Source organism: Rosa rugosa, chromosome 1, assembly GCF_958449725.1.
Source record: "Rosa rugosa chromosome 1, drRosRugo1.1, whole genome shotgun sequence".
Taxonomy (NCBI): Eukaryota; Viridiplantae; Streptophyta; class Magnoliopsida; order Rosales; family Rosaceae; genus Rosa; species Rosa rugosa.
Window position 1 is genome coordinate 45,981,880 of NC_084820.1, and position 18,415 is coordinate 46,000,294.

At 36.8% G+C, this 18,415-nt stretch overlaps 2 protein-coding genes across 3 annotated transcripts; both read right to left on the reverse strand.

The window, feature by feature from the left end:
* Positions 1-219: 219 nt before the first annotated feature.
* LOC133738787 (glucan endo-1,3-beta-glucosidase 14-like) lies at positions 220-2,356 on the reverse strand. The gene is made up of 3 exons (XM_062166410.1): positions 2,181-2,356; positions 675-1,708; positions 220-562 (listed from the first exon to the last, which is right to left on the reverse strand). The coding sequence occupies exons 1-3, from the start codon at positions 2,287-2,289 to the stop codon at positions 473-475; spliced, it is 1,233 nt and encodes a 410-aa protein (XP_062022394.1). The 5' UTR covers positions 2,290-2,356; the 3' UTR covers positions 220-472.
* A 628-nt stretch (positions 2,357-2,984) lies between these two features.
* On the reverse strand, positions 2,985-7,907 carry LOC133725106 (methyl-CpG-binding domain-containing protein 11-like). 2 transcript variants are annotated; one of them, XM_062152226.1, is made up of 2 exons: positions 7,702-7,907; positions 2,985-4,221 (listed from the first exon to the last, which is right to left on the reverse strand). In XM_062152226.1, exons 1-2 carry the CDS (start codon positions 7,765-7,767, stop codon positions 3,367-3,369), a joined length of 921 nt encoding a protein of 306 aa, XP_062008210.1. In that variant the 5' UTR covers positions 7,768-7,907; the 3' UTR covers positions 2,985-3,366. The 2 variants fall into 2 exon arrangements, with proteins under 2 accessions (XP_062008210.1, XP_062008209.1); XM_062152225.1 differs by lacking the exon at positions 7,702-7,907 and adding an exon at positions 5,167-7,682.
* Between the last annotated feature and the right edge of the window lie 10,508 nt (positions 7,908-18,415).

The following is an 18,415-nucleotide window of genomic DNA, read 5'->3' on the forward strand; positions in this document are numbered from 1 at the left end:
CTTTGCTAGGATGAGCAAGTCTTGTACCTATACTCCTATAAATTGTCTCTTGCTTTTGCTGTTAGTCTGTTACTAGTCCTAGCTAATACCGAGATCATGCAAATATGATTGCTCATACTGTTGCTAGTTTTGCTGCAGAATGTAGTGATTCAATTGTTTGGAGATGAGGCACCATCCCCGCTTGTGCCCCAGCTTCGATCAAGCTGATATTCATGTGACTTGTATAGTTTTTAATGACAGTTTGGTTACTACTAGGAAAGAAAACAGAAGGAAATGAGTGTTGTACATGAACATTGCCGGAATATTATTAGAAAACCGTCAGCTATTTAGATCTTCATCTAATGTACAATGAATAATAATGTAAAACTAGAAAATGAATTGGATATACATGGAAATGTGACAATTGTTAATGTAAGAACTTGAACCACTTCAGCTGTTCAGCATCACCCGGCGCAAAGGATCGAGCCTTTAGTTATGACGATAACATTAGAAGCAGAACAGCAGCACAACTTGTGAAAACCCAGGTATGCGAAGATTGAAACCAACCTCGAAATCCCATGCCCTGTAAACAAAAATGTCGCATAAATGAGGAAGTGAAAAAAAAAATGGCCAACTAAGCAATGTTTGACAACTAATCATGGTCATATGATTGTATTTTTCGTAAAGATGCATACCTTGTAATTAAGAAGAGATGAGGATGCTGCGTTTGGTGCAACAAGTCCAGTGAACCCAATGTCATACGAAATGCTCCCATCTGCTTTGAACAATCCGAAATTCCTCTCCGACGTTGGCCCCGGTTTCAAGTTCTCATTGAACAAAGCAAAAATATAGGCTTTCACCACCATCTTTGGCCTATGAGGAGTCCCCTTCTTCTTGGCCAGCCTTTTCTTCAAATTCAAGTTGTAAGTCCTGGCATTTTTCGCATCTGCTCCTGCTTCATCTGGGTCCCCCTTGGATGCCCAACCAGTTTCGGATACTATGACTTCCATCTTGTCATATCCAGCCTTCTCCAAAGCGAAATAAGATGCATCAACCATGGCATCGAACATGTTGTCATAGTGGAGATTAGTCTTTGTGTCTAGAATTCCGGGATTTGACTTGAATAGAGCATAGTTGAGGTTAATGTGCTCAGGGTCACTCTTATAAGCAAGGAATGGATATGCGTTTATGTAAAACGGAGATTTAATCTGCGAAAAGAACTCCAGAAGTGGCTTCATGTAACCAGCAATATCTTCTCTAAAAATGCAAGCAGATGGTGGGTAAGAATTAGCAAAAACAGCCTCAGAATGTGGACTTGAGACCTCAATGCTGCTAGCCAAACCAAGCTGGCCAAGAGCACTATACACATTCTTCACTGCAGGCAACAAGACCTCCCAGAGTACCACATCAGTCCCCCCCAAGATCTCATTCCCGACTGCTATTCCGGAAATGTGAGTCCCTGGTAGGTATGGCTGGACCTTCTCTTTGATCCAAGTCGTGGCGCGATCCTCGGCTATGCTGATTTCCTTAAGGAACTCATTGCCAAGTCCAACAACTATTTCGATTCCTGATCCCTTGAAGGCGGTGAGGACTTCAGGTGCAGCATCATATATTCTGATGTTCTTGATCTTCGCTGCTTTGAGAAGTGTCACCACACTATGAGGTGATGGTATGTTGTCTGCTATCCTGCCATAGTTTACTCCATATGTTCCAGTAAACGTTGCATCAACTGAACACAGAGACAGAAAGCAGCCTCATTAGCCCAAGGGAACCATCCAAGTACAAATTTGCTAAGATTACATGGAAATTCTGAGGGGAACAAGCTAAAGAGCTTGTAGAGCTAAGCATAAAAAGTTTTAGCATAACGCAGCTAAACAGAAGCAACGTTCTCTTGCCAAACACGTGACATGTTATGTTGATAAACCGATAAGGCGATAATCTAGAACATACATTCTAATAAAATTCAACCTAAACACAGGTCTAGATATAATATGAACATTTGAACATATTGAGCAATGTAAAAGTTATTTATGGATACTTTGCCAAAAAGACAAAAAAAAAAAAAAGACGTTATGGATAAATCAATGGCACAATCAAATCAATATGAGCAAGATCGACTGAACTGCTTGCAAAACAATCATATATATCAACATATGTAAGAACACTAAATTCATCGAATAGTTGAAGAGGCAATTACTTACCATTGAGAAATGAAGTACTGATGATGAAGAGAAGAAGCAACCGGAGGAGGGAGGAAGAGAAGCACTCCATTTGTCTTTTGGGAATATTAACGATGAAAGAGCATTGCATTTGTAGAAATATTGAAGGGGACAAGAACTAATAATGGAACTTCTGTAACCCAACAAAGTCGGTAACCTCAACCGCCAAACTACCATAAACCCAATCCTTGGGATGATGCAATTCTTTTGCTTCAGGCATGCCATAATGCCCTAGATTCTTAGCCTTAGTATTATGATTCCATGAACGAGAATAGAAGATATTCTTAGGCTTGGCCTTGATACAAAGGTGACGAAATGTTTAGTGGTCTAAAAATAGAATAGATTCTTACTTTGTTCTTACTTTACATCTCTCGATCAAAAGTACGTACCATTCCAACTTTCTGTTACTGTTTCCATTTGGCTACTTTTCTCTCTCTGAAAAGGCACTCTCTTTGGGTTGGACAACGATCTATACCTTTCGTGGGAAAGGAGAATTATAGAATCCAAAACTCCGACATTATAAAACCCAACAAAAAGAAATGAAATTATTACCACAAATTCTAATGCTTAACGAGCACCTGATATTATAACCGTCATGTACTTCAATGGATGTGTTTCCAGTGCTAGCAGTGCATAGAAATTTGACAAAATAATGGCTAAAAATCATGTAAAATCTGCACTGTGTAAGTTCTAGCACCACAACACAATAAAGCTGCATAATCTTTAACCTAGTCTTCATCCATTCTCCAGTATTTCTGACAAAGCTATGACTGAAAATAACCATCATCAACAAAAGCAACACAAGAAATTACTAAACATTAGTCACATTAACAAAGTTACAAACGAAGTTCACGACAAAAGAAAAAGCGCCAACCCAATAAGCAATCTCTTGCATTCTAAATTCTAAGCTCATCTGCATAACATAAGGCTGCAGAGTCTGCCTGTACGACCTATTCTACCAGAGTACAGGTTGGTTCCCTACATACAATTAAATCTAACATCAACATTGCAATTATCCATAAGTCCCAGAGTTACTAAAATAGGAGCAAAAAGTTCAACATAGATCACTGAGAGCCTGCATACAATAAAAGGTAATTCAGTCCATTTCACAAGATCAGTGGAGAGGTAGTAGAGTATATTCAGCAGCTCGAGGCAAGGCCTATGGATGTTATGCAGCATCAGGTTTAACCACTTGGTCAACCTTACCATTTTCAACTACCTCCCCATCCTTTGTCTTAACTTTCTCCTCAGCTGGAGCATCGCTTTTCCCATCGACCTCTGGTACATCTTGTTTCCCTTTGATCTCTTCCTCCACAGATGGTGCTATTCCCTTCAGATTCTCTTTCTCTGGTGCTCCATTTTCTTCAATGTTCACAGCAGCTGTTGTGTTGTCCTGTTTCTTGTCAGTAGAGCCATTTCCTTCCTCTCCCTCAGCTTGTGGCACCTTTTCCTTGTTGTTTTCAGTTACCTCAGTAGCCAAAGCTACTTCAGCAGGTTGTTCCTCTGATGCAACACTGTTTGACTTTTCATCTTTCTCTCCACCTTGAGTTTCCATAACATCAGTCTGAGTCTCCTTACCATCCTCTGGGATAGTTTCTTCAGTTTTGGTATCTGTGGTCTTAATTTGGTCAGTTTCTTCTGGTGCTTTTCCTCCATTCTCAACCTGTTTCTCAGCTTCTCCATCTTTCTTCTCAGCTACCTCTGCATCTTTCATTTCAGTGTCATTCGTACCATGTTCTGCATCAGTAGTCTCCACTTTATTGTCCTTTGAACCTGATGATTTCCGGCCTCTTTTCTTTGGAGGCTCATTCTCTGGTGGGGGAGTCGACTTGACCTTTTCACTGATCCTGGATGATCTCCTAGGGGTTTCACCTGTGCTCCAATCAAACTCCGACAATGCAGGGTTACCAGGATGTGATTTTAGGTACTGCTCCAGTTGTTTTTTATTGTTAATCTCCTCCCCAGTTGGAGAAATGAATGTGACATCATTTTTCCTTGGTGTAACTCCCTTCTTGGGTAAAATCTGCATAACAAAAAGAAACAAAATATCAACAACCACATAACAAGGAACATTTACAATAACCACATTGGCATCAGTCAACCATCCTCAATAATGACATGATAACGGTAGTATAGCTATAGTTGACTTGTCTATATAAACTGGAGGAAAAAGAGGAACAGGAAGAAAGAAATAAGAAAGAGAGGTTAATAACAAAAAGGTTTAGGATGTATTATCAGTCCATACAGAACCTTTTTTTTTTTTTGGACATTCCGTGCAGATTTATATGATATGTAATACTACATAACTGTCACAGTAGTTGTAGATTCAATGGATTCACAAAAGTATGACCTGAGTCTAACACATAATGGAAAATAAACAAATCAAAGAGAGAGAGAGAGAGAGAAGGGGCAAAAGGTGTTTTAAGAAGGTCTTATGTATGTTATACCAGAGTACCCGGATAACCTCTTTGATAAAATTATTCGAAACTTCTCCGACATTTAGTTTGCATCGAAATACCAAGATTATATTATTGTACAACCGTGACAAATCTGGACCACCCATCCTTTTTGCCATCTCAAACCTATGTAAGAATGTCTCCAGCGTCCACCGCAGCATTCTGCTCCACAATTTAACATTGACATTGCCTTCAAGTAAAACCACTCCAGCACAACATGGGAAATTTCTCCAATTGTATATCACAACCAATGAATGAGGTGTAGTTCTTCGACCGGTTAGCCCTCAAATTCTTTTCCTCAAAATTCCCAGAATATGTGTTGTTTATTCTCTATCAGGGTCCACTTATTTCAAAACCAAAATTTTAATTCCTAGATGCAGCTACAAAACATTAGGACAAGCAAAGATATATACCAACACATTGCATCTATTATGTGCAACCGCCTACTTTATAATTGGCATAATAATACAACCTATTTATGCATGATTAAAAAAAATACACGTACTACATACATTGGCAGAAACAGAATGCCTTGCCGTAGCAACCTGATGGTCGTGGGTCGAGTTCCGGAAACAACCTCTCTGAAAACAGGGTATGGCTGTGCACATCTTGCCCTCTTTAAATGCCACACTGGCAGGAGCCTCAGCAGTGAACTGCCTTTAGGCATGCATGTATGTTACATGCAAGAGAAAGAGACAAAAGGGAAGAGGAACAAACTTAAGCATATACCATTCTATGTCTTAAAAATTTATAACAGTTTTAAGGTTTTAATTTCATTAGTTTTCACATCCCCTTTCAAGAAAGACAAGGGCAGAGATATGGGAACTTTATGGGGTTATAAGAACTAGAACAATATGAAAAGGAATAAAAAGTAAACATAAGAAAATAAACATTATTTATTTCAAAACCAATTTAACTCAGTTTGTGATGCTTGCATAAAAGGTATTTGACCTGAAATTCCTATTTCATGGCCAGTTTTGAATATAAGCATTAGAGAATATAGGCAAGATAATATTTCATCCAGATAGTTTGTTCCCGCATGATCAGTACGTACTCACTACGTAGCAGAGGTGTTAAATATTGCTGAAATTATCTACAGTTAACCACCTAAGAGAGGAGATTTTTCTATGTAGATCAAATGTGTCCCCACTTTCATTTAAAGGTAAGCTAAGACCCAAGGGCATGCCAATATTACCTAATTTCTTGTCCTTAAAGAGTCAAACAGTTCACTAGACATCACATCTCACAGGCCTTGACTCTGTACTAAACACTAAAAAGAATTGCCTACCGTTGACCATGAAATATATGCACTCAATATAATCAAGAGGAAATTTGTCAATTAAAACTTCATCTCCCTTAGAAATACATGTAGACAGAAGCAGCAATATCCCTCATCCGTATAAAGTCTTGAAATCTTTTGTAACAAAAAGTAACATAACTAGCAACCATGAGTATACATTTTATTTTCCTTCACAATCTGCATGACTTTATACCTCAGGTAGTACTTTGTGAGTAAAACTCCACATCAATACACGCTAACACTGCCTCTGCTTTTTTGGTCAAACAACATTGTTCATATATAAATACGTCACACACGAACACACACATATATATCTATATGATTATAGAATATACAAGGTGATCCATAAACATGAACATTCTCCACGTATCAAAATACAAGCCCCTTGCTAGATTTTGCTCAATAATTGCCCACACCTCTTAAATTTCTCGCTCCACCCTCGACTGGCACCTAAAAGTGGTATAAGCTCCCCATGAAAGTATAATGACTATAATAGGTTTTTGAATCCAAAGGACGGTACCAAGAATGACCAATTAAAAAGAATGACGTATTGACAAAAATGAAAATATCTGTGAGAAAAGGTCCTTGATTTGATTAAGCCAAGTGTAAGCAGACAGATATGTAATTGCATTACCTTACCAGTTACATTTAGCAAACAATTATAACAATGCCTAACCAGTTATAACTAAGTGGAGTCAAATCTACTCAAGAAATAACAAAGAAACCTGTAAAAGCTAAATACAATTACAACTTTCTTTTGGAAATAGCACCAATGGAAATGAAATCACCAAGGTTGCCGTGTTTGAAGAGAAATCTTAAGTTGTGGAATATGTGTGATTTGTGTAAGTAATGGAGGAAATACCAGTATTATCTAGAATTGAATTTAAATTTAACTACTATCCCCCTACAAGTTCTTCAAATAAATGAGCCTATCAAATAGCTCCGTTTTACTTAAACTTCGGTAATTTTGAATTGCCAATACAGATTACATGAGTCCAATACCTTAGAGGCATATTTTAACAAGGGGATACAACTTCACCAATAAGTTACTAATTCCCTATACATTTTCTGGGGAAGGTATAAATTTAGTTAAATTAGTAAAATTCATGTTCACTCGTTGGTCTATGTTGACTGTTGTGTGATTGCCCAAATCTTAAATATAGGCAAACAAAGATTCTACTTTGTATTACAAAATGAATAAGAAAACAAAAAGAAAAAAAAAATTTAAAAACCTAAGCTTTACTAAACAAATTTCTATCATAACACCCGAAAAGAAAAAAATCAGACCAAACCCAGACCCAAAAAAAAAGAGAGAGAGAAAAATTCTTCAGTTCGCAGCAAACCACCAGAATCGAATACAGATGCAAACAGAAAATGTGTACTCAAAAATTAAAGAAATTAAAAATAAATCAACAAACTTTGAGCCTCCAAGGTTTCAGAGTAAAATCTTGGATTAAAAAAAAAAAAAAAAAAAAAGTTACTCCCTTTTTCTGGGCACATACTACCTCGAATTCCCAAATTCCTCTGCCAAAAACCCTAGTTCCCAAATACAAGTACAAAACAGAATTCTACCGCAAAACACTACAACCCAACTAAAATTGAAGCAAATTAAGCAAACCCAGAACTCAAATCAAGCTACACAAACAGAATATAGCCCAAAGATAATTCCTTGGTACTTGTTGAGTACCCAATACAAAGAAACAAGTAGAAACTTTGAGTAGGTAAAAAAACAGAGAGAAAGATAAACCTTCTTCTTCCAAGCAGGAGGAGCAGGGAGCTCAACAGCAACAACCTCATCCACTTTGTTCTCCATTTTTTTCAGAATTATTCAAATCCCAAAACTTGAAAAGCCCTCTTCTTCTTCTTCTTCTTCTTCTTCTCGCTCTAAACACTTTCTCTCTCTAGCTCAAGTTCTAGTTGTTGTTGTAAGATTCTAGAAGAGACCTACGTGTTGATAAAGGATAGATAATAAACCGTTGAGGGGGGAGCGCCCTTTTGTCTCTTCACACATTTACTTTTGGGAGCTGAGAAAATCCAATAAAAAGTTACCATTAAGGCAAGTACAGCAAGCAATCTATGGTCTTTTTTTTTTTTCTTATTTCACCCTAAAAGAATGGATCTTGGTATTTTTAATTGATGCTGGACCTATGCCCCGAGAAAACTGTTTGATTAATTAATGGTTTTGGCCAATTAATGGCTGTCTTATCGGCCGGTAAAAGCTGATTTTGTCTCGTAAAAATTATTTTACGAGCCTCTTCTTGGACTTTTTAGGCTCTATCCCGGTTTTTAAATCAACACGTGGACGGCGTGAGCTTTGTTTCTGGTAAATGGATAATGTGGGGCATAAGTGTTCTGTTTTTTTTTTTATATGCAAAAGTGCCCTAGATTAGCGACCCTCTTAGATTTTATTTTTGTTTTTCCCTTGAGGAGTAGAATTTTTATTTGGCGATTAAAGAGATATTATTGAAATAAACTATTACACCGAGAACGAAAAGCCTCCTAAAAGAAAATAAAAAATTACATACAAGCAACATTAAATTTAAAAAAAATTAAAAACTCATCTTGTATAAGATTTATATAAATAAGGACACAACTCTCAGGTCTTTTTTTTTTTTTTTATAAAGGGCTGGTGCGGCTGCCATCAAGCCTTGATTAATGAAACTATCGAATACAAGGGGGGACATTGAGCCTAAACTCCTTATTAATTACAATAAGCAACTAGAGTATTTCCTGAAATAATATCAAGAATCTCTACAGAAGACATGTATTCTATCAAGCACCAACTAGCAAAGAGTGCTCTACTAGCTACTCTATTTGCTTGGACATTGCGGTGACATAACGGAAAGATAACTCGATATGTAACCTGACACTACACCAATTTCGGAATCAGACAACACATATCAGACGACAGCAAGAAATATTATGTCGTCTGAGTTTTTGAATCAGACAACAGTTGTTACATTGCTGTTGTGCAATTGTAATTCAGACAATGGTTATTTTTTTGATGTTGTCTGAATCAATCAATTCAGACAACAGTTATTACATTGGTATTGTCCAAGATTGATTAACACAATGGTTGAGAAAAGATGTTGTCTGATTGTTTTAATCAGACAACAGTTATTACTTCTCTGTTGTGCAATTACTATTAACACAATGGTTGAAATAGATGTCGTCTGATTGTTAATTCAGACAATGGCTGAAATAGATGTCGTCTGATTGTTAATTCACACAACAGTTTTTAGTTGTCTGTTGTTCCATTCTCCATCAGACGATGTACTTGAATTGATGTTGTCTGAGTTTTAGGATTCAATATATATATCACTAGGCCAAAAAAGCGAACAGACAACGGACCAAATTCGTTGTGTGATTTGGACGATCTCCGTTGTGTATCGGAGCGTTGTGTGATTAAAAATCACATAACGATGAAAACCCGTTGTGTGAATCACAAACAGTCAACACTTATTTGGTTAAAACCGTTGTGTCTTCTCTCGGCAGATGGCAGCCACAGTTGCCGCGCAGTCATGCTGCACATGTCATTGGCATCATTCACACAACGAAAGTTGTTTCCGAGCCGTTGTATGAAAAGCAATCAGACAACTGCATTTTATTTTATCTGTTGTATGAGCTATCCTCACACTTCACTTTTGGAAATTTTATTGTTGTGTGTTAGTTTTAGATAACGTATTCTAGTTATTACAGTTGTGTGATTGTAAATCAGACAACGTATGTTTGTTAGAACCGTTGCATGTTATATAAGGATTCATTGTGTGAACATCCAAATTGTTACTTCAGACAACATTATTAACATTAGAAATTCTGTTGTGTGATAATCGTCTTTTCTCGATTTTGTGCATTGATAATAATGCTCGATTTTACCTAATGAACAGTGACTAATTGTAAAGAAAAGACACTGGAATCCATGTAATGATCAGTAATCCAACTCATACTATTTGAAGAAAAGCATTCAAACTTTAAAAGGGAGGATTTCCCAATCATCCAAGCCAACATTGAAAGAAGAAAAGCATTCAAATGCATGCCCATCTACTTGGGACATCAAAAGCTGATACAAATACAAACTATTTGTTACAAAACATGCCACACAATGCATGAATATTGTACCAGCAGAGAAGCACAAAAATGATGCTTTCCTTCAGCAACAACCTACTTCCTCTTATGCTTTCCTTTAGCTCCTACACATACGCCTTCACGACATACTTTGCCCATTCATTTTGCATCATATCTATGTCTGCTTGGGTATATTGACTGTTGCCTCTCCTCTCCCACTGAATCAATTTATTATATGAAAGTGAGACATGAACATAAAAGAGTCAATATAAACCAAGTTAACGTGACTACATTTATAAACTCCACTTGTACCTTTCTTGGAAACAATGTCAAGTCTTTATCCTCAATGATGTCTCTCATGTAACGCATGACAAAGTACCCGCACTCCTTGTTACTGGGTTGGAGAGGAATACCCTAAAAACAAATAAACAAGTTAAAAAATGAACCAAATCCAGTATTTTCAAGACAAAAATATACTAATTAGGTGAAACTTACTGCCAAATTTTTCCACAAGACTGAACTCCGACCTTTCTTCTGCCTTTCAGCATTGAACATAGCTATTGCAGAAATGGCAATGGTCTGACCAACTTAAACTTACAGACCACATTGCAAAAAAAAATATTGCATGGCTATTATAGTGGTAGGCAGTCCAAAGACCCCAATGATGTTGAAATTAATCAAAATCTGGTGAATTTATCTATCAGTACATTGCATGATATTGTTTGTAATCGGACCAAAAAAAGAGTTAAGAAAAGAACTTGTTGCAGCTTATGACACTAATAAAATGCTATCAAAGTGAACAAGTTAGCTACATAAAAAAAATAAAAAAATAAAACGCCTAAAGCACCTAATATTGCAAAGGAACCAAAAGTCTAAGAAGTATTAGACCAGAAATAAACCATTATTAGACTTCCCATGCCTACTACATTCCCCTCGTGAAAAAGCTAGACTATGGCCTCTATTATAGGGGGATCAAATTAATCCTAAAAATCAGAGCTTGCACATTCCAGCAATAATAGCAAGTAAAAAGAAGTCAAATTTCTCAAGCAAGGCTTCCCAAAACATGCAATTGTTTACCAAAATTGAAATATGGTAAATATGTTGTGAACATGGAAGACAACCAAACTTAGAAACCTATCAACAACAAGGACTACAACCACACAAAGAATCAGACGAACCCCAATTTCAAGAGACTAAACAACAGCTGCACTGCAATATCCTCAATAGATAAAAAATAGGTGCAACAGAAACACAACTAATAGCAAAAACACTCACCCATTATCTTAAAGCCCCGATTCCACTGTCAAAAGCAATCACTGCAAAACAAAATCCAATTATTCTTTCAGTGACTCATTCACAGACATCTAGCTACCTTTAGAGCAATAAATATTATATAGCTTTTCAATGACCTTCCTATGTATGATGCTATCATCCACAACCAGAATATGGAACTAAAAAGGCATGGGAACTAAAACATCAATTAACAAATGATTCAACCATTCTGGAATTTCAAATAGGCATTCTGCAATTTGTGGTTTGTGCACCATATGCATCCTAAGCATCAATTATATATACTCGCCGAAAGTTAAAAAGTCATAACTCAGCTCATCTAATCCGGGTGTCTTTGCCTGCTCGATTTGACATATGTAATTTATGTCTTCATTCCACCCACATATTTACCATATTATATAGCAAGATGGTTTGTAATTCTAGCTTACCAATCATATGTATACATATATAGGGGGTTCAACATCTCCACAGATTATATATATATATATATATATATGCAGATTACAGGCTAGCTGTACATTTTGACCTTCTAATTTATTCTCAGCTCAAACATGCACCATATGCATGTAACACAAACCCCTTATGCAAATAACCAAACTCAAAAGGTTTCAAACAAAAAATATGAAGAACTAAAAAGGTTAAAAACAAATTCAAGAGTAAAAAGAAAAAAATAGAAAGCAACTCACCCAAATAGGCAAAGAAGAGCCAATCGATGCATGCAGAGCAAACAACAAAACCAGAAAGCAGCAACAGCAACGGGAAGAGAATGAACAACAAAAGCAGAAACAAAGTTTAAAAAAAATGACGTCCTTTGCAACGGGAAGAGAGAGAAATTATTCACCTCCTTTGCAAAAGCTCAGCTCGTCCAAGCACTAGAGAGCATTAATAGAACACTACAAAAATCACAAAGAGGGTCAATTTCTTATAGCAATGTAACCCAGTTTCATCAAAAACAAAAACCCTAAAACCAACTTAATTACTATCTCGTTTATGGACTGATGAAATCACAAAGGGTTTTGGTTCTTCTTCTCAGAAAAGGCATGTAATTCAGTAAAGGCACTAGCTAACTTGGTGGACGTTCAGACCACTAGGCCAAAAAAGCTAACAGACAACGGACCAAAATCGTTGAGTGCATGCTTTCTCTTCTCCTTCTGACACTTATCGCTGGCCCTAAACACCAAAACCCTCACAGTTACCAAAAGTGGTCTGATTGAACACAAGAACGAATACCAAAAAGAAGACACAGTAAAATACCAGTTAGAACAACCAGAAAATTGCAAAGTAAAATCCCAATCAAGTCCCAAGAATGGTGATGTTCATAAGACAACTATGAACTTAAAGCCAATTGATTTTTTGGATTGGAAAGCACTATGAACATAATGCAAAAAAGTTATGTATAAAAGATATGCTATACAGAACACTCTTTCGCGTGTGTAAATATTAATGCTGCGATGTAAATTTTGGGTTGAGGAAGAACATGGATTTTATGCAATCATAACACAAAAAGAAAAGGTAAAACAGATTAGACAAAAATGAATTGAAACCAGATTCTGCTTTCCTTTTTTAAATAAATATATACTAGAATAATGTTGCTCTTATGAAAGTTTTTGAAAAATGCAGTTAGCAGTTTTCCTGCACTACAAGTACGTAGGCATTGCTATTTAAATTTAGTTTGGAATGTAATCTAGTCTATTGAGTAACTTAATATTTCAATCTAACTTAATTATGAAATCAGTGTGTATATATGTAACCTTCTAGTATCCTTCCATACAACTAAGACTGGGATCTATAATATTTCAATACAACTAAGACTCTATCCCAATCTGTAGTGTAGAATGGGCTCAGTGAAACCAAAAATTTGGTGCTGTGAGAACCAAGTTGCCAGTCATAGAGCTATGAGATCCTTGAACAAATAAAAAAGAGCTATAAGATCGAGGTTGTCCGAGTTGATTGGATCAACAAATGTAAGCATAGAAGTTGAAAGTAATTTAATAATTTTGTAACAATTCAAAAGAGTTGCATGACACAAGTGGGCATCATGGCAAACGATCATTGACTTAGGAATGAAAGCCTTCCTTCTATATTCCAAGTATGGATATTGCACTAGAATTCCTTTCGGAGAATTATTTTATGTTTTTGTTAAGTATCTATCTACTATCCAGAAGAACAAGAGTCATTGTCCATTAACAGTCATAGGACTGTCCACAATACATTATCAATTCTAGTGGTAACCTGGCTAGTACTAGCAAATATCCTGAAATCAAGACGAATCCTTTTAGCAATGTAAACATGGTGCTCAAAGCCTAAATGCGTTTAGCATACCTATGCAAGTCTCATATGTGAGTGAGAAAAAAAAAAAAAGACAAGTGAAATAAAAGGCACTTAAAGCACAGTTTACCTGAAACCCAAAATTAGCCGAAAGCCAATCTAATATATCATTTACAGGTTTAATCGTCCAAGTGTTTTTTTCACTTAAACCACACTCATACTTGTTGCCTCAGCTAGTTCACCCTTATTTGGTTCTCTCCACAAATCTTTCTGCAAAGTCTGTTTCACTTGAAGACCCTGAAGAAGAGTGTAAAGGTCAAATATCAATGCTACCATTATCATACAAAATCATCAAATGCATTCAACAAAAAGTTTCGACTACTAGCAGCTCAGCAGATTATACACACCAAAGCATTAAGTTTGAAATTAAGGTATGGAGGGTGAAAGTTAGGAGCTTAAACACAATTAGGAACACCAGACCCCCCAAAACAACCTAATTTGGAGATTATGAAAGCCCATAAAATTCAGAACCAACTAGAATTCATAATTATAAAGTAAATCTCCACATTCAAGTTTCATAAGAAATATACACAATATAGTACTGGTCAGGGAATTTGATTAAAGCTTCGAACTTTTCTAGCAAGTATAGAGTAGAAATCTTGAACTGGAAATGACTTTCCATACAATTGAAGAAGCATGCAGTCCAAATGGGTCATAAAGAGCATCATATTGACTACAGAGGGTCAATCTTTCTCTTTACAAACATCCATAGAATTTAAGTATCACGAAGTCCCTAATTTCAATTGTCAAAAGCAAAATAGCTGAAGAAATTTAAACCCATTTCATAAAAAACCCAATCATATTCATCGGAAAATGGAAGAATGCTGGTATACCAAATTCCTTAAACCACAAATCTTCATGTTAAACATAAAGGAAACTTAAGAGCCACCAGACCAATAAACCCTTGGAAATCAGGAACACATAAAACTCAGAACCAATTAATAGCGATAATTAGTACAACCATGACATCTAACACAATTTTCTTCAAGTCTCCATATACAAAGTTCATAACAATCATATAGTATAGTTTACCGTTCATGAAATAACCAAAGAATCAAGAAATCCGTAAATTCAATATACAATACAGAGCCGGTTCATAAAACAAGCATTCGATACTGAAACAAAATCCATGGAATCAAGAAATCCCTAATTTCAATGCTTGAAATACACAAATGGAAGCCATTTCAGAATCTGAGTCTACCTCCATGAAACCTGGTGCACACAACATCGACGACGGTGACGGTGGCGAACCGGGCGACGACGCAGGCGGTGGCATTTTTCCACTGCCACTGCCGCTAATAACCTTCTTTAAACTAGAGAATAACCCACAAATTTGAAGATTTGAAAATGAATAGATCGAAAAGAGAGATTACAGTGAGGCCAAGAGAGAACTTGGTGATCGAAAAGAGAGGTTCCACTACCAGGAGCTCTACCCATACCCAGCATTGTTAGCAATGGAGGAGAAAGAAATCCCAGATCTGTTTTCTCTCTCCTCGAATTCTTTATCATATGTGTGCTTTCTCTCTCCGCCATGGTAGTTGTAGAGGTGAAGAAGGTGAGAGAGGAGGTGAGAAACAATGCTTGTTATAGAGAAGAAGACAAGGTGTTGGTGTCGCGCAGGAGAATACGAGCGAGAAAGAGAGAGTGACTTAATCGGGTTTCCAATTGAAGAACCCTAACCTACTAATCCAAATTGAAGACCCGAATTCCCAATCGAAGATTTCCCTTTTAGTATTGGGGATTCAAATAGACTGATTTCAGTATTGGGTGAGTGATGGCTGTTTGGCTCGAAGAAAATTCTAAAGAGGGAGAGTTTGGGTGCTGGCTCGAAGAAAAGGGAGAGTTTTAGTCGAAGTGTTGAAAACTTGAAACAGCTTGAAGCCCAAAGTGGGAGTGAGATAATACTCAGAATAGAGATGGTCTGTAGCTAGCTAGCCCTAATTAATTTGTCAAAGGCGCGCATTTGATTCTTTTATTTTGTGTCCCTGACTGACTCAGACAACACATAAATCAAGTTATGTTGTCTGATTATTTACATATTTAAATTTGAGCTAAGGGAGCAAAGAGGGAAAATTCCCGCTTATGCGCAATCAAAATTCACTTTTGGTGCTAGGAATAGGCGTTTTTCATTCAGACAACACAAATAAGTAATTTCGTTGTAGGAGTGCATGTATGTAGCCTACATTTTAATCAAAATTTGTTCGCTTTGGGGGGAATGAATGACATTTTGGGGCACATCCAAACCTTCCCAATATATCTTCGTCATTTGGACAACACAAAGTAAAAAACTGTTGTGTGACATTTTGCAAGCTACACTCATACAACAGATATAAGCAGACTGTTGTACTATACATGAGGGAAGTTTGAGCAGAAGTAGGAGGGAAATGTGCCGCTTATTTTTTTTCCATTCACACAACAAACCTTTCTTCTAAGTGTTGTGCAATGAGTTTCTAGCTAAAAACTTTTGAATTTTAACAGCCTTATACGACGAAAGTTTCTTAAACGTGTTGTATGATTCACTTTCCTTCATCACACAACATAAAAAAAAAATTCGTTGTGTAAAAAGTGTTGTATATTGACGTTATTGGCCTAGTGTATGCTGGCGCCCTTCTTAATTGACTTTAACACTTGGCCAAATTTTCAATTTTTCACTTCCCACCATTCGACCAAAACCCGAGCTCGCGCTTCCCTCTCTCAAAATCACTCTTCATCTCCCCGAGCAGCCATCTATCTCTCCCACTCTCCCTGTCAGCTTTCTCTCTCTTCCACTCAACAAAACTACCTCTCTCTTCTCACAGCGCCCATCTTTCTCCTTCGCCTTTACAAAAATAAGAGAAAGTGGGAAGATCAAACATATAGCGCCATATAGACGATGATTGAGAAATCGAAACCCAAATTTCTCTTACTCTTTCTCTCCGCCCCCTTCTGCAAAACCCTAGCTTTCTCTCGCCGCCGCCCCATCAATACAGAAGCCCACCGAACTGGTTGAAGATCTCTATTCCCGATGTAAGCAAATCTCCAAACCCTAGATTTCTGATGTGGGTTTTGTAATTTGGGGGTTTTTAATTGGGAGACCTAGAATTTTATATCGAAGACGGAGATGGACTCGAAGACGGAAACGAAAAAATGCAGAGTAGCTTAGCAGCAGCAGAAACAGTTGGTAACTACGAAGACCTCCTGAAACAGGTCCTCCTACGTTTAACAGCTCGATCACTCATCCGCTTCATATGCGTCTCTATGCTTTGGCTCTCTCATCTCCAGCCCCAAATTTTGCGAATCTCACACCCTCTAAAACCCAATCCCAAGAATGGGGAGGTTGAGTCGGTAATTGGGTATTGTCGAATTTCTCATCAAGTCTACAACAAAGTTGATGATTATTACAAGTTCAGAGACGCAATCAATCAACTTGTTTCTGAAGGGTTTACTTGTGCTCTACTTTCTAATTGATGAGGTATGCTTGACTTTCATCCATTTAATTGATCTATAAGTTGAAAATGCTATCAATTGCAATTTCTTTCAGTAGCAGTACGTGGCTTTTCCACATGAAAGATCTGCTTTGTTTTGTAGTATGTTTTTCAAATGAAGAATTGAGTTCTGCCCATCCTCACATGTTGAGATTGAAATGCTAGTTAAATATAACAATGAGCCTAAGTTTCTGTACTACCGTCTCTGCAAGTTGTAGTATATATAGCCAATTACTTGCTTTAGTAGTTAATATGTCTAGACTTGTGGCTATGGTAGCATGCATCCCCAACCCCTCTGTTTCAGGACAAAATCAATATAGTATAATTCTTATCAGCATCAAAATGACACTAATTGATTAACAATGCTCATATGGAGAACTTCCTTCCCTAGATATGCCCAATGTTACAATATATGCTTGCGGTTATGATATGCAAGGAGGAAGCCTTATTTCGATTATTGCAGAAATAGGCTTTACTTGGGTGTGGTTTGTTGAGTTGACAAGTGATTTGGAATTTAGCCAATGAGTTTTATTCAGTTCGATGTGAATTTTTTGTTAATTGTTTGTGAGTTGTTTTGACATGCAACTCTCTGTATGCCTGTAGTTCGATGAAGCAACCGAAGAAGTTCTTCAGATGAATAACGTCCATGGTTATCTGCCTCTTCTGCATGCCTCCTTGTTGTTGTAAATGTTTAATGACTCATTTGTATGGTTATATAACTTTGACAAATTAAGTACTAGATAATATAAAACTTGTGACACTGAAAGTTTGCTATATAAACCCCTTGTTACAATTTTTGTCAATTTCTCACAGATGCTCCTTTAGTGGTAAGAGTTTCTTGTTCACTTTTCATTTATATTGCATTGGCATTTTGTAAAATAGCATTCATTCTCACCATGCTTTCTTTACAGGTCAACACTTGCAATGGATTTTATTGTGATCAATTCACCCCAAATTCTGCTTCTGGTTTTCTCTTTAGGTGTTGAGATAAAAAAGAGTTGTGGTTAATTTGAGAGTTTGTAATCATCATGAGACTGCCAATATGTTTGAATAAATTTTTATACACTGAACTAGGTACATGTTAGTTGTTCGATTTACCAAGATATAGGTAATTAACTTATTTCTTTTCTTTTGTGTGCAGACTATAGTCCTCAAGGTTGTGTGTAAACTAGAAGGTTTGTAGTTGTTTTTGTGTTTACTTGTTTCATTGTCTCTAAAATTGCTTTTGGAAACTACGTTTTAATTCTTAAAATCATGATCAGCATTTCAACAATGTGGATAATATCATATGAGACGTGTGTGAGTGCAAAGGGT

What these genes read in the sequence shown, in the direction of transcription:
- LOC133738787 (XM_062166410.1), bottom strand. Translation starts at nt 2,289, where the DNA reads ATGCAATGCTCTTTCATCGTTAATATTCCCAAAAGACAAATGGAGTGC. An exon ending in CAGTACTTCATTTCTCAATG is followed by an intron (nt 1,709 to 2,180) that starts GTAAGTAATTGC and finishes CTCTGTGTTCAG; the next exon opens with TTGATGCAACGTTTACTGGA. An exon ending in CATCTCTTCTTAATTACAAG is followed by an intron (nt 563 to 674) that starts GTATGCATCTTT and finishes TTTTGTTTACAG; the next exon opens with GGCATGGGATTTCGAGGTTG.
- LOC133725106 (XM_062152225.1), bottom strand. Translation starts at nt 5,262, where the DNA reads ATGTGCACAGCCATACCCTGTTTTCAGAGAGGTTGTTTCCGGAACTCG. An exon ending in GGCATTCTGTTTCTGCCAAT is followed by an intron (nt 4,222 to 5,166) that starts GTATGTAGTACG and finishes TTTGTTATGCAG; the next exon opens with ATTTTACCCAAGAAGGGAGT.